General features: G+C 57.2%; 1 protein-coding gene and 1 pseudogene across 1 annotated transcript; one reads left to right on the top strand and one right to left on the bottom strand.

Annotated features, from left to right (window-relative positions):
* Positions 1 to 1,741: 1,741 nt before the first annotated feature.
* On the top strand, positions 1,742 to 3,110 carry LOC123636535 (annotated as a pseudogene).
* A 567-nt stretch (positions 3,111 to 3,677) lies between these two features.
* On the bottom strand, positions 3,678 to 14,241 carry LOC123637493 (rod cGMP-specific 3',5'-cyclic phosphodiesterase subunit beta-like). Its single transcript, XM_045550651.1, is given in 20 exon segments — positions 3,678 to 3,722; positions 4,032 to 4,145; positions 5,118 to 5,199; positions 5,201 to 5,241; positions 5,945 to 6,031; positions 6,732 to 6,806; positions 7,076 to 7,127; positions 7,554 to 7,661; positions 7,879 to 7,979; positions 8,583 to 8,670; positions 8,919 to 9,028; positions 9,323 to 9,351; positions 9,354 to 9,429; positions 10,112 to 10,258; positions 11,303 to 11,368; positions 11,986 to 12,033; positions 12,120 to 12,309; positions 13,725 to 13,798; positions 13,941 to 14,024; positions 14,224 to 14,241. Coding segments are annotated over 20 exon segments (1,635 nt in total).
* Between the last annotated feature and the right edge of the window lie 359 nt (positions 14,242 to 14,600).

The following is a 14,600-nucleotide window of genomic DNA, read 5'->3' as shown; positions in this document are numbered from 1 at the left end:
AGGAGTTGATATATTCAGGACAGGAGTCCGTTATGTGATATTAAGTATTGCAAATAACTTCTCCCATTTTCTATGTTGACAGTTTTCTTTTGAAAATCAAGAGACTTCTAATCCTTCTCTCATGCTTACAGGCTATGTGATTTTGGGGTATTCAACTACTCACTTTGAATCAAAGTCTTCTCATCAATAAAATGGGACTTTGATATCTTTATTTTTAAAAAAGTTTCTCTTGAGCCTGTCTTATATTACACATATCCTTTAGGTTGAGTGAGGTTCTAAATCACAATTTTGGGGTGCTCAGGAATCCGAGGCTAAACATGATCTCGCCATTTTGGGCTCCCATCCGCTGGCAAAAAGTCAAAAAGGAGGTGAACAAAGGAGCGTCTCTAAATGTACAGGACGGGTGGGTGACATCGCAGGGAGATCTCCAGCCTTTTATCATTCCCTGCTCCCCCCCAACAACATCTCTGGCCATTTAGGATGTAGGTTGAAAGTTCTGCACCACTGAAAGATTCCTGCTAAAGAAAATCCACTTCCCATGAGAACTCTCAACAGAACTGCATTGCAACTGCATACTTCCTAAATCACAGGGTGAATTGAAGAACATGGTAAATAATTACCCTATAATGGTGCAACTAATTCTGATGGGTTGTGTTAAGATATGCTGTAGCCTTCTACCATCAGCTTTGTTGGCTACCCTCTCAGGGTCATGATTTTCTCCACTGATTAATGATCCCTTTTCCCCTCATCAATCAGCATGTTCACACAGATCTATGCCCACTTTTCTATTTAGCTCATACAAATAGCTAATAGTTAATAGAATTTGTGAGTGAATCTTTGAGATGTTGTATGCCTGGGACCAGGTGACATCTGGAGTCTCCCTAAGTGATGAGATGTTCCTGGAAAAGTTTAGTATTTCAATCAATAAGGAAGTTTGCCCTCATCAAGGGAGATGGGTTTTGTCCAATCTACTGAGGGCCTGAATAAAACAAAAAGAGAAACAGTGAACTTACTGTTTGATTTGGGACATGCCTTTTCTCCTTCCCTCAAACACTGGTGCCTTTGGTTTTCAGGCCACCACATTGGGACCAGGACTTAGAGCAATGCCTCCTGATTCTCAGGCCTTAGGGTTTGGACCCCAGTCCTACAAATCAGCTTCCCTGAGCCTCCAGCATGCTGATGATAAATTGCGGGACTTCTCAGCTTCCGTACTTGCATGAGACAGCCCGTCCTAACAAATCTCTTTACACACACACCCCATCTCCATACTTACATCTGTATCTGTGGGTCCTACTGGTACTCTTTACCTGGAGAACACTAATAAACACAACACTCAAGTTTAAATTTCAGATAAAGCAATGACCTTTTAGTATAAGTATGTAATATCTGCATACTGGGTTTGCGGTACTTTCATGAATTCAGACATATTTGTAATAAAATTATTTATCAGAAATTCACATTTGACTGCATTTTGTATTCGACCTGGCAACTCCAGAAAGGAACACAGACATACAGACACCCTGGTTTTAGCCTAGTGAGACCCATGTTGCTCTACTCACCTCTGCAACTGTAAAAGAAGAAATTCTCACGTGTGAGTTTACAACAATTTGTGGTAATTTCTATCAACAGCAATAGGAAACTAATAAAATACTCTGGTGCGCATTTGCTCCCTGGCTTTCCAGCCCTTGGGCCGTCCTCTCCAACACTTGAGTTGTGCTTCCGGTGGGAACATCGGGGCAAGATGGTGCCGCTGGTGTAGGTGTCTCTGCTCAGCAAGGTGAACCAGGCTTCAGGGCCGCTACCTGGTACTGGACGCCCTCGCGTCCTGCCCCGCCCGGCCCGCGACGCCCGCCCCCTGCCCCTGTCCTCGCGCCCAGCGTCCCCCGCGCTGACTGCCCCCTCCCACTGCTCTCTCCTGCAGCTTAGCCGCTACTCCGCCCTGTTTCTCGGCGTGGCCTACGGAGCCACAAGCTACAGCAAGTGACGGTGGGGCCAGGGCCGGGGGCTGCTCGGCTTCCCTGTGGGACTCCTAGTGCCGTTTAGTGAATCTCAGGGCAGAAAAGGGGACAGGGCCAGGTGCCAGGCTGCAGGACACATCCTCCATCCTAGACCTGCAGAGGCGCTAGTGGACTTGGCCCCCGGGGCACAGTAGGGTTGACTTGAGATCAGTTTACCCACAGTGCAGGCTTCCGAGGCCCAGGCGGGGACTGGAAGGCGCCTGGTTCTTGATGCAAGCTGGCACTGCGCGGGTGTTGGAGCGCCGAGGTCTGACGGGAGGCTGGTGGACCTCCCAGAGCTGACAGAGGACCTAGGGAGCAAGTGCGTGAGGGGTGGGCCGCAGGGACCCTGTAGCTTCTGGGTTGGGCTCTTTTTGGGATCAGGATCAGGCCTTGGGCTGCACTGAGGTAAAGGAGAGTAGACAGCAGGTGTATCTGGTTCACAGCATCCCTGAAGACACCTTGACCTGCGGACTCAGTTCCTTTTATGCGGCGTTTTCAGTGAATTGAACACCCCCCCCCCCCAACAGGTTACCTAAAACCCCGGGCTGAAGAGGAGAGGAGGATAGCAGCAGAGGAAAAACAGAAGCAGGATGAGCTGAATCGGATTGCCAGAGAACTGGCAGAAGGTACTTGTGTCACTGGCTCTTCATTGTCCCCTCCCAAGTTTTCAGGAAAAGTAGCTGGTCTCCAAGTGAGCCCCCTATTTGAGGGTGGGGCCGCCTCTCCTTTTGTCTAGCAGCGGCCCAGTGTGAAGAAGAGTGCTTGGGTTCTCCTTTGTGGAGGAGGCAGCGGAACGGGTCTTGGTGACAGTCAGTCTTTGTTGAGGCCCAGGCCACTCGCTGCCCATGTGAAGCCACTTTACCCCCCCTTAGAGGCCGTGAGGTGAACACACTTTCCCGCTGACGGCCTCCGCAGAGGCAGGTCCGGGTGTGCAGGGTTAAGGAGACGAAGGAGGACAGTTTGATTAGGGCGCGGCTGAGTTCTGCTGGAGTTAGATGTTGGATCATTTAACGCCTGGAAATCTGAAGTCCTTTCCAGTTGCCTAAGACTGTAACAATGTGTGTACTTTCTCTCTAACTTTCAGCCCGAGAGGACAGCATGTTAAGGTGAGCAGTCTGTGCCAGCCTGCTTTGCTCCAGAGCAGCAGAGGATGAATAAAGCTTCCTGTGTTGTGTGACTCTCTGGCTCCCTCTCATCTACTGGCATCAGTTGTCTTGATTTACTGGACTTAAGCTTGGCAGTTGTACCCTGTCTTCGAGGTTTGTTTGGGGTGGAGGATGGGGAGGGGGTTTCAAAAGAACTAACTGGCGTTACCAGTCACAGACCCAAAATGTATCGCACAAACAGCAAGAAGTGCAGAAACCCGTTGCTTCTTCTGTCTGGGGCATCTAGCAGGCCAGACCCCCGGGTGGGCTTTGGCCCTCTGTCCCCTCCTCACAGATCCTCCCTTTGATCCCGGGAGGTGGCCAGGTCAGACTTAAGACTGAAATCCAGGGATGTGGCCTCCCGAGGACGAGGTCAAGTGCTGCCTGAGCTGTTCAGAGAGGCAGGGCCTGTGCTACCTGTCATCCCAGCACCTGCTGGCTGCGAGCCTGTCAGCCCCTTGCTCCGGTGGTTTGGGATGGAAAAGGTGATGCTGCTGTGAATACTTCCCAGCTGTGTGCCTTGAGCAAACTTCTAGGCCTTGAGCCCCAGTTCCGTTTGTAAAATGAGTTCGTTTGCCTATGGGAAGAGAAAATGGGAAGCCCTACAAGTGTTTTAAAGCCTTGTGCTTGGTTAGGGTGAGGTTTGAGTGAGGAGGTGACATGAGCCTCCTGAGCTCGGGGGGTTGGTATCCAGGGGGACACAGTTCACAGTGCTTTTCAGAGATCTCCTGGTGGTAACTACTACACACCCACAAAATGGATGAGTAATGTAGCCTATACTGTAAATTATTCACAGTTGGCTTTATAAAAACACAAACCTTAACAAACTCCCAAAATATCCAAAGTTATCTTCAGTCATTTTCTTGGGCTTCCTAACCTCTTGTACCGAACTGCCACAGTGGAGTGTGGGAGCCATCGGGTCCCCACGGGACTGGTGCTCACAGGATGCAGCAGGTTGAAGACTTGGGTGCTGGGCCACCATTGCAAATTTCTGTGCCCACTGCAAGAGAGGACAAGACTGAGAGTGAGAACCGTGCGCTGGCTACACCAACCCAATGTCTTCCCCTCTACTCCCTGTGTCCTCTGCCAGCCCCTGTAGGAGAAAGGACAGAGCCTGGGTCTGTGACCAGAGCAAGCCGATTAGCCGGGGCTGAGCCTGCCTCAGTGCTTTAGCCCTGCTGACGCTGTGCCCGGGTTACTCAGTCCTGGCCTCCCACAGCCCTGGCCGCCTTGTTTACGGGGTCCTGTCGATAGTGTAGGATCGCAGGGAATAACAAGCAAAACCCCAGAGCTGGGTGGTGGAGCACAGGCCACACCACGGCCACGACATCACTGGGGTTCTAATTTGGGGTACACTGACTTGTTACAACTGAGTCCCGTTCCCATAATGTAGGGTGAGGAGGTAAGTGCTCTGCACACAGTATAGGACTTTTTAAAATCACAGCGTGCCTATTTTCTGGTTTTTGTTGTTGTTGTTGCTGATGTTTGGTTTTAGGTTTGCTGTTTCGTTTCTGAGGGTGGCGTGGGAGGAGGGGCGGCTTTCTGAGTTACTGGATGGTGGAAGGAGTGGGCTGCTAAGCGGCCAGTGGGCTTTCCTGTTGTCAAGGAAAGAACCCAGGTGCGTCCTTAGGAGAAACGGGAGTGCCCTGGCCAGGAGCGCGAGGACAGCCTTCACTCGGGGTCTGCTAACCCGGTGGAGGCGGCGTCCCCTTTCCGTGGGACGGGGCCTCCCCACCACGGCTCCTGCAGTGGGAACCCGAGTGGGCCGGCGACAGGGCTGTCTGAAGGAATCTGCTCTGTCCCGTGACTCTCTGCCTCGGCACCCGCTACCCGGGAGGTCCGGCGGTGCCGCCCCGCGGGCCGGGCCGGGAGCGCAGCCCCTTCTCGGTCGGCTGCTCCTCTCCTCCTCCTCCTCCTCCTCCCCCTCCTCCTCCTCCCCCTCCTCCTCCTCCTCCTCCTCCTCCCCCTCCTCCTCCTCCTCCTCCTCCTCCAGGGCCTTCGCCTTGGCCTCGCACTCGTCGGCCGGCGCCTCCGCTCCCTCCTGCCGCTCTGCAGCCGTTCAGACACGGCGGGATCGCTCCGTGGAAACGGGCGAACTCCTGGAGGGAACGGAGAAGTCGCTTCCCCTGCCCCGCTCGCCCGTGGGGACCAGCAGGAGGGAGAGCCACTGAGATGGCAAAGCCCTGAAAAGGGGCAGGAGCTCAGGGTCTGTGTTCCCGACGTTAGGACGGGCAGCTTTGGGGCGCGGCCGCTCACGGTGCGGACAGTGTGGGCAGCGAGGACATCCGCCACCAGAGGAGAAAACGCCGCCTGCAGGGCCGGGGGGCAGGATGGAGGGAGGGTGGCGAACGCGGGCGGAAGCACACGGGAGCAGGGGCGGCCCTGCGGCCCCCTTCCGTCTCTCACACACAGGCACACGTCAACGAGACACGTCACTGATCACACGGGGACACGGCGCGGATGGAGTCGGGGACGGCAGTGGGGGCGGTGCCCTGTGTAGGGGCTGTGACTTGTGGCCACTTCTGGACCGAACGTTCCCCTGGTCCCGCCCTCCTCCAGAGGGACACAGCCCAGTCAGGGACAACTTCCCGGAGAACCAGCTTAACGTCCTCCTCACAGTGTGGGGCTGTCACCACAGAGCACACCCAGAGAGACGCAGCTCTTGTGGGGCCAGGGTGTCGTGGGGCATCACACAGGGGGCTCTGCAGTTGGACCCCTGCCTCAGTGTGTGCCCCCAGCTCCTGCCCTGTGTCCTTGTGGGGCCAAACGGCAGACCAACATGGAACACCTCCTTGCCACACACTTGTACACGAATGTGCACACGAAGTCGATGGAGCCAACCTGCAGCTTGGGGAGCTCGGCTGCCTTGTTCCTGTCCATCACAGGCCGTAGGGGAGCAGAGGAGGGTCATAAGCCCCTCAGCCCCTGGGGACCTCGCCTAGCCCCCAACTCCACAGCTCTGAGCAGTTCGCTCCCAGAGACACAAAAGAGCAGAGCCCAAGGTTGGAGACGGAGCCCGGCCCAGGTGGCCAATCCTGCCTGACAGACGCTGGCCCTTGGAAGCAAAAAGCCACGATGACCCCACGGCCAGCTGTCGGTGGCGGCTCCTCTGCACATCCCTCGTGGGCTGCAGTCAGTCCAGCCTTGGGGCCCCGGCGGGCAGCAGCCCTCGCCCGCGGTGCTGGCGGTGTCCCCTGAGCTGCGATGCTGACGTGAAGACCCCGGCGTGGCCCAGCTCGCCGTGGCGTGGGCCCTGCACGCTCTGCCAGGGGACTCCCTGGAGCGGAGCTTGGTCCAGCTGGGCTTCCCGGCAGAGCCGCCTGGACCCACAGAGGGGCCCTGGCTCTTCCAGTTTTGACGACTCTCATCTCTGCTTGGGCATCACCCCAGCCCTGCTTTTCCCATGTTTACCCAGGTCCTGAGCCCCCTGAACTCATGTCGCACGGCCTCACAAAGTGAGATTAAGACTCAGGACCCCAGAAGCCCCGGGGTCCCGGCTGCCACTGAGGCAGGCCAGAAGCTCCTGAGGACCATGATGTGGTCTCAACTCCCTGTTGGGGTGGGAGGTTCTGGAAGCAGCACTCACAATGGGCTGCTGATCCAAGACTGTCCTTTCCAAGTCACCTTGTTCCCAGAACTCAGCGGCCACCAGAAGAGCAACCTGGAGGGCACACAGAGGCAGTCATCAGTGGGCTCCATGCTGGTCAGAAGGCTCCGGGCCTCATCTTCTCTGCCCCAGACTCTGGGGTCCCACCACTCAGGGCTTTGGGCCGCTCTTGAGCACGGGGGCGGGGGGCACTTCCCATGTTGCCTCCCCAGCCAGGCCTGGAGGCAGCCCTCAGCGTTACTTGTAAGCCCCCATCTGGGCTGTCCCAGATGCAGCCTCTCAAGGCTCTGAGGAGGCGTTAATTCCGGGTCTGCGTGGCCTGCTTGAGCACTAACCTTGATGGCAGACAGGTCACAGGCCGTCATCATCATGGCCCTGCAGACAGACAGACCCAGTCACCAGTATTAACTGGACACCTTCTGAGTGCAGGCAGTTTTTTTATATTTTCTTATATGTAAGACAAGCCTGGGCAGACGTTAGCTCTGAATTAACATTTTTTTGGTGAAGTAGATGAAGAAATGGAACCTCAGGAAATAAACTGAATGATTGCTGAAGGCTCCAAACCAAGAAGATGGCCTGTCTGCCCCCCGAAGTCCTGCACTTTCTCCCCTGAAAATGTGGAGCGAATAGGGTGGGGTGTTTGTTTCGAGGCATCAGGAGGCTACTGAGAGATGTGCTGCTCTAGTGCCAGAGATCCGGGGGCCGGGCTCTTCTAGCTTGTCTGGGGGAAGGGTCTCAGGATCAAACCGCTGACAGGCGGGTGCAGCTCGTGCTCTGCAGGGGCTGAGCCCTGCCACTCACATGACAATCTCCTTCCGCGTTGTCTCCAGGGACAGGTACTGCACCCAGCTCTTCTTGTCCTCATAGTTCTTGGGCTCGTCCACGATCTTCTGGAACATCGTCCTCTTCCTGAACCCCAAGAACAAGGGAGGGCACAGATGGGAGCAAGTGGAGGGCCCCCTCCCCACTCCCCTGCAGGAGAGGCTGGAGGCTGGAATCTAGGCCCCTCTGCACCAGGAGCGGGCCCCTCCCCTGGCTGTGCTGCCTGAGCCTCAGGCCCAGACTCCCCCGCCTGCCCCTCGAGGCTCCCTGTCCTGGCCCCCACGCCCTCAGGAAGGGGGCCCACTTGAAACAGAGCGCCAGGTCTGTTGCGATGATGGTGATGTCCATGAGGTGGATCATGTGCTCGTGCTGACGTCGGTTCAGGTTCTGGTAGGTGTTCAAGCTCTGCAGAAGGTCACTTGGTCAGCCGCAGGGCTGTGCCCAGGGCCATCGGGGTCCCCCCAGTCATCTCAGGCCACCAGGACCCGGCCCCTCCCACTCCTGGGTGGCCTGTCTGTGCCTTTCAAGCCCGGCCCTTGGGCCCTTGGCAGGTCGATCCTGTTCCTCTGCAGCCAGGACGGCCCTGCCAGCACCTCCCTCGGGGTGTCCACCCCTCTCACGGCAGCTTCTACCTTGGGTCATCACTCTGGACCCAGGTGGCCGCACAGACCACAGCCCGGGGTGGGGAGGGAGGGGTGGCTGGTGTCCTGGTTCCTTGGGAACCACCCCGCTCAGCCACCCCTTGCTCAAAATCCGGCCACCCCATTGAGGCCTCTACCCCCCCCAGGCAGTCCCGAACCCCTGCCTCCTCGGAGCCCACCCCTCCCCATGATGGGGATGTTTCCAAACTCAGCTCTAGCCCTGGGGCTCCTCACACAGCCCACTGGGGTTCTCCTGCTGCCAGAGCCGGGCCCAGCCCCTCCGACTTCAGCCCCAGGTCCGAGCACCGGCTCCAAACACCGGCTCTTCAGGACACAGCCACATGGTACCCAAGAGCAAGACGCAAACCTCCTCCGAGAGCAGGAACTTCCCAAACCCCAGGTGGTGCCGTTCCAAAATTGAAGAGCCACGGAGCTTGGCTAAGGGATTCTGGGACCTGTTACAGATTTCACTAAAAAACAAATGAATGGTTAGAAGAGCAGCTGAGAGGCAGTGGGGGTTAGGGGCCAATGCTGGGTGCCCCACTGGGGTGGGGGCACCCCTCGGTCCCCAGGCGCTGCAGCTCCTATAGCAGACCCCACTTTCTGCATTACAGCTACTGGGGTGCTCAGATTGATGCCAAGGGTGCGGAGGCGAGCTATTGCTATCCCATGTGCTGCCCGCGTGCCCCAGCACGGAGCCTACTTCATCTGGTACAGGTTGTTGGTGACACGGTGGTTGATGTCATGGCACAGACTGGCTGTCACCATGGTAAAGGCCTCCAAGTCCATGTAGTAGCTCTTCAGCTTGCCTGTCTGTGGAGAGAGGACCTCCCATGCCCATGTGCCCTGGCTACAGTGGGGGACAGGGGTGGGGGTCGGGGTGCTGGGCCTGAGTCTTCTCCCCTCCCCCCAGGTGCCCTCACCTGTGGCCAGGCTGGCGTGTGCAGTCAGTGGGTGTTGGCCTCCTCCAATCCCTCTGCCCTTGAAGGGCCCGTCTCTTACTCTTGCGGCACGTGGGGCACTACCTGTGGCACCCGGAGGGGCTGCACAACCCTGGTCATTCAGGAGGCCTGACAGGGAGACCCTTCTCAAGTCCCGGCCATGCACCATGAGCAACAGGAACATTGTTGGGCCACGTTGAAGCCATGGCACCAGTTGTGGTAGGTGATTCTCCAGAACCCTTTGCTGATAGAGAACAGGAACCGCACGAGGACCTGAGGGAGCCGAGAGGACACGTGGGCCCTGGCACCAGGTGGAAGTCCCACAAAGCCTCATGTGCTGATGGCTCTGTGGTGGAAGCCCTGCTTTGAGTCCATCAACCCCATGCCCTGTCTCCTAGGCCCCCATGACCTTCCCTGTCCCTCCGTTCACTGCTGGCTGTTTTCAGCCTTCATGGTGGGGAGTGCCATGTCAGGCACCTGTGAGGTGGAGCTGGGCAGGGCAGGATCCCATCACCCACTCAGCAGTCCATCCACCAATCCATCCTTCCTTCCATCCATCATTCTATCCATCCACCCATCCACTCATTCATCAGTTCACCCTCTCACCCGTCCATCACCCATACATCCACATAACCATCCACTTACTCATCTACTCATCCATTCATCCACCATCCACTTTTCGTTCCTTCCTTCCTTCCATGCACTCATTCATCCATCTGTTCATCTAACCATGTGCTCCTCCATCTCATTGTTTATTTTAGGCATACTTGCTGCATGTATTTTACCTCTTCTATGATGAACATGTCTGCCCCCCAAACTTCATGTGGGACCTGGGGGACCCCAACACAACCCCCTCACCTCCTGCCTGGGGGATCCAGAACCCCCTACCACATCCCCATCCCCACATCCTGGGGGATTTAGGACCCCGCCTATGTCCCTCTGTCACGTCACCCACCTCCTGGGGTATCTGGAACTTGCGGACCACGCCCAGCTCGTAGTACATCTGGATGCCACATTTGACCAACTCCAGTTCTGTGCACTCCAGGTCAGAGAAGTGGAACTCATAGATGTCAAACTTCCTGGGCCTCGGCAGCTCTTCCTTCTGTGGGAGAGACCTTGGGTTGAGGGAGGCAGGCCAATGGCAGCCCTCACTTGTTCTTCCACCTTTCTCCTCTCTGAAGCCCCTGTCCAGCTGCAGATTCCTGGGCATCTCTGCTGGCATCTGTCCTACCAGTTGCTCCAGCCTGGAGCCCAGGACCCTCACATCCCTGCCAGTTCAGGCCATGCTCCCCTCTCCTCCCACCCTGTGGCCCAACAGTGAGGACTGTGCCCAGCTAGGCAGACAGAGTAACGGTGGGGAGACAAACAAGCAAACACAAAGGGATGTACCTACAAAGAGATGCAGACACATGTGGATACACAACCACACCTGTGAACACACAGACACACCCATGGATACACAGGCACATGTGTGCAGACTCACGTCACACAGACACATGCACACAGCCACACAGTAATGCAGATGAGTGACTTTCAGAACCTGCCAAGCACATTTACACGCTCAAAGGCCTCCTATGGAGGACTGGCGGCCCCTGGGTGACTCTGGCTGCATCGTGCAGGCAGGCGCAGGGTGATGGAGACACCGTATCACTGCCGAGTTACCAAGTGATGGTCTCTGGGAGACACACAAGCACACGTCCATGGGCACCATGTGCACACACACGCGCGCACACACACACACACACACACACACACACTGGGTGTTGTGGGCTCCTGGGCACGCCCGTAGCAGGGATGACACGCATGGACATGTAGTTCAAGCCCTGCCCACAGAAACGAAGCACAGGTGGTTCTGGGAAAGCACAGAAGCAACAGGTGGACACGGAGGTGCACACAGCAGTGCAGACGTCGAGTTACATCGTCAGCCGGACAAACACACTCAGAGACGCTGGGGGAGACTGAAAGCCAGGACGATGTAGACACACACGTGAGACACGTACACACATGTGAATGCACACGCAGACAGCAGCCAACACCACAAGATGACGCTGTGTGTGCCATCTCTGAGCTCAGAAAAAGGAGAACTGTCCCCTCCCACCTCAGGGGTGGCCAGTCTCCCTGCGAGGGGTGGGAGCAGGACCCTCACCAAGATCGACCCGAGCTCGTCCTCATCGCAGTCAGCAGGCTCCTTCCCCAGGCGCCCCCTGGTTGGCTAACAGAGAAGAAAGATGTGTCCTGAGGCAGCCACAGCGTCACCTCTACCCTCGTGTGTGGGACGGAGTGACATCTGCGTACTAACAGTCAGCTTTTCCCTTGCCAAGGCCCAGTGACCTCTGGTTCTAGAGACAATGGTAATGTGTGTGTGGCAGCTCACTTTCCTGTGTGTTCCTGTGTCCTGGGCCCTGTTCTAAGCCAACCACATGTATGACTGATGGAATCTCCCAGGACGGACCAGGAAGCTGAGGAGACTGTGGCATATGTAGTAGACTCGAACCCTCAGTGGGGCCCTGCCTGGCCCAGCTGAGCCCGGCCCGCATCAACTGAGAGCAGCCGAGATTAGCCAAGACCAGCTGAGCCCAGCCAAGATCAGCCAGGATCACGTGGCTGCAGCAAAGACCACCTGAACCCAGCTGAGCTCAGTGACGCTCAGCCAAGACCCTCTGAGCCCCGCTGGCCTGCAGACCTATGAGCATGAAACATGTGCTTCTCGTTGTCACTGAGACCTCGAGGTTGTTTATGCGGCAAAAACTAATTCAGTTCATCATTTCTGCACCAAAATATCTTCTTGCCCAAGTAAAATACAGTTTCTCTCAAGGAATGGACAGGTACCTGAAATTGGAACACTTCATCAGCGGAGGCATTCGTGTAGTTACGAATCTGAGAACGGATCAGAAACACGACTTCGCCTCAAGCAGCTGAAGGTATAATGTGATTCTATGACGGACTCTCCCTCCCAGTCTCACTCGCAAGGGGCGAACTTGGAAGCTGGCAAAGCACAGCAGCTGAGGGCTGGCTGCGGCACAGGGAGACAGGCAGGGAGGCACCAGGCCAGGGCAGGGCCGCGGCGCAGACAGCACGGGACTCACAAAGCCACTTTCTGCCACGCAGGGCGGAAGGCCGCTGGCCAGGGCCCAGTGGTCGGCCGGTGGAGTGCTGCGGGGAGAGCAGAGGGTCAGAGGACCAGCGCCCAGGTTGTCAGACACACACATGGAGACCTGGCACAGTGTGGGAACCCTGACGTTTGTTCCTTCCTCTGGGCTCCAGGTGGGAGCAGGAGTCGTGGAGGTGGCAAGCACTTGAGCAGGGCCTGAGACTTGGCGATGTCTGGGCTGCCTCATCTCCCAGTGCTCTGCCGTGCCAGGGCCCTCACTCTGTAGGAGCCCTCACCCCCTCCTGGGGACCCCAAGGCTGCAGCTGCCTCCTGGGACTCACATAGTCACCTGTCCTGCAGTCCTGGCCCTGACTTGCATTCCAGCCTGGCACTGGGGTCCCAGTGCTGTCTGGGGCCTAGGGCCAGGGTCGTGACAGGCTTGTGGGGTCATGGCCCCACAGCCACACAGCGGCAGGGTTGGACGGGCTGACCACCTTGCCCAGTCTGTCTAGGCTGGAGTCCTGCCCTGACCTCGGGACTGGACACCCCTCCTCTCCCAGCCCCACAGGGGGTGCAATGCCAGGCCTCCCCGCTAGAGGCTCCACTTGTCTGGGTGGGGCTGGACGAGCCAAGGCAAGACCCTGAAGGTCTCCAAGTTCAGTTGCTGTCGATGGGGCCACTGGACAGTACACCTGGACCTTGGCCATCCACTCTGGAGGTCCCCAGTGCCTCAGCTCACCCCTCCCTCCCCACTGTCTCCCAGACCAGCGAGTCAGCCTCCACCTCCCTACCCTGCTCCAGGACACCCACAGCGCAGGGAGCAGCCCAGGCCTTCCGGGCCCTGCTGACCCCACTGTGGTCCTGAAGCCACGCCTGGGGCTGAGGGTGTCCCTCCTGTGGAGATGCCTATTGTGAAGCCTGGCACTTACGGAATGACTTTGGAGGATGCAGTCAATGACTTTGTAGAAGATGATTTCCTAGAAATACACACATTGGTTCTGGGGCTCCCAGCCACGCAAGAGACCCCAGGTTCCCTGCTCCCCACAAACACACAGTTACACACGACCACACACTCACATGTAATTACACACATGCACAACAGATGTATCCACCATGCATGTTTTACAAGCACATACTCACACATACACCCACACACATGCACATTATGGGCACACATGCTGGTACCCATGGGGCATGCTTCGTGCACTCTGATTTGGATCCATCCCCCTCTGGGTCCCACATAACCCCATGCTCAAACTGGGCCCGTACTCCTGCACACATGTGCACACATGCACACACGCCTGTTCACAAGTTCCCACATGGAGAGATGTTATGATGATCGTGGATGGGGCACCAGGAGCCTGGGCAAGCAGAACATTTGCTGGTGACCTTGTTTGGGGGCCATCCTCTCCCACCCTGGAGCCGGAGCCAGGGAGCCACAGTGTGCAGCTGACCCTAGCCGGCCACCAAGACTTACGTGGCCGTTGGCGTGCGTGGGCCTGAGTACGGCTGGGATGCTCCCATCAGCACAGGCCACACATCAAAGAATTCCTGGGCAGAGGAGAAGAGAGTGAGGTGGTCAGGGCAGGCGCCGAGCCTGGTGGGCGGGAGGGCCCCTGAAAGCCGGAGGCCTCACCTTCTCCTTGGTCATGTCCAGGAGGCCCACCGAGTATCAGTCACAGTTCAGACAGACCCGCACGGTGTAGAAGGCCTTGTGGAATTGCCTCTCGATGTCTGTCAGCTCCTCAAACACCTTGTTGGCTGACCACAGCAGCACCTGGAGGGGGTGGCACACCTGTGAGCCTGTGGCCACACTTACATGCCCACACCTGCCTGACCACACCTGGGAGGGAGCGACAGACGCTGTGCCCCAGGGTTTCCTCTGAGCACATGACAACCTACTTCCTGACCCAGGGGACCTGGGCATGTGCGGGTCAGTGAGGCCTCCAGACTTTGGCTGCATCCCTGCCACTCACGGCCAGTGCTGGCCTCATGCTCGGGTAGCTCGGGTAGCAATCAATTGCTTTGAACGCCAAGACCTGGCCAGAGATTCCTCTGACTGGCTATTGGGTGACAGCTTGTGACAAGCTGTGGCTCATGGATATGAATTCATTGTTTTCCGGACTTCAGGCTCTCTGCGGCCTCAGCAAAGAGAGTCTGAGAGTGACGATTTGGTGGCATGCCCATGGGGTCCTGGACAGACCCTGACTGAACTCAAACATCCCTCCCCACGGGCCCCTGGTGGTGGGTCAGTGCTGCTGCCAGGCTCGGACTAGCCCCCTGGCCCACACCCCGAGCCCGGGCCACTTCTCTCTTTCCTCAGTCACCGCCCAAGACAGGCCCCACTGTTGCC

This window comes from Lemur catta, chromosome 4 (genome assembly GCF_020740605.2).
Source record: "Lemur catta isolate mLemCat1 chromosome 4, mLemCat1.pri, whole genome shotgun sequence".
In the NCBI taxonomy this organism is placed as follows: domain Eukaryota; kingdom Metazoa; phylum Chordata; class Mammalia; order Primates; family Lemuridae; genus Lemur; species Lemur catta.
This window is presented reverse-complemented; position numbering and strand designations above follow the sequence as displayed.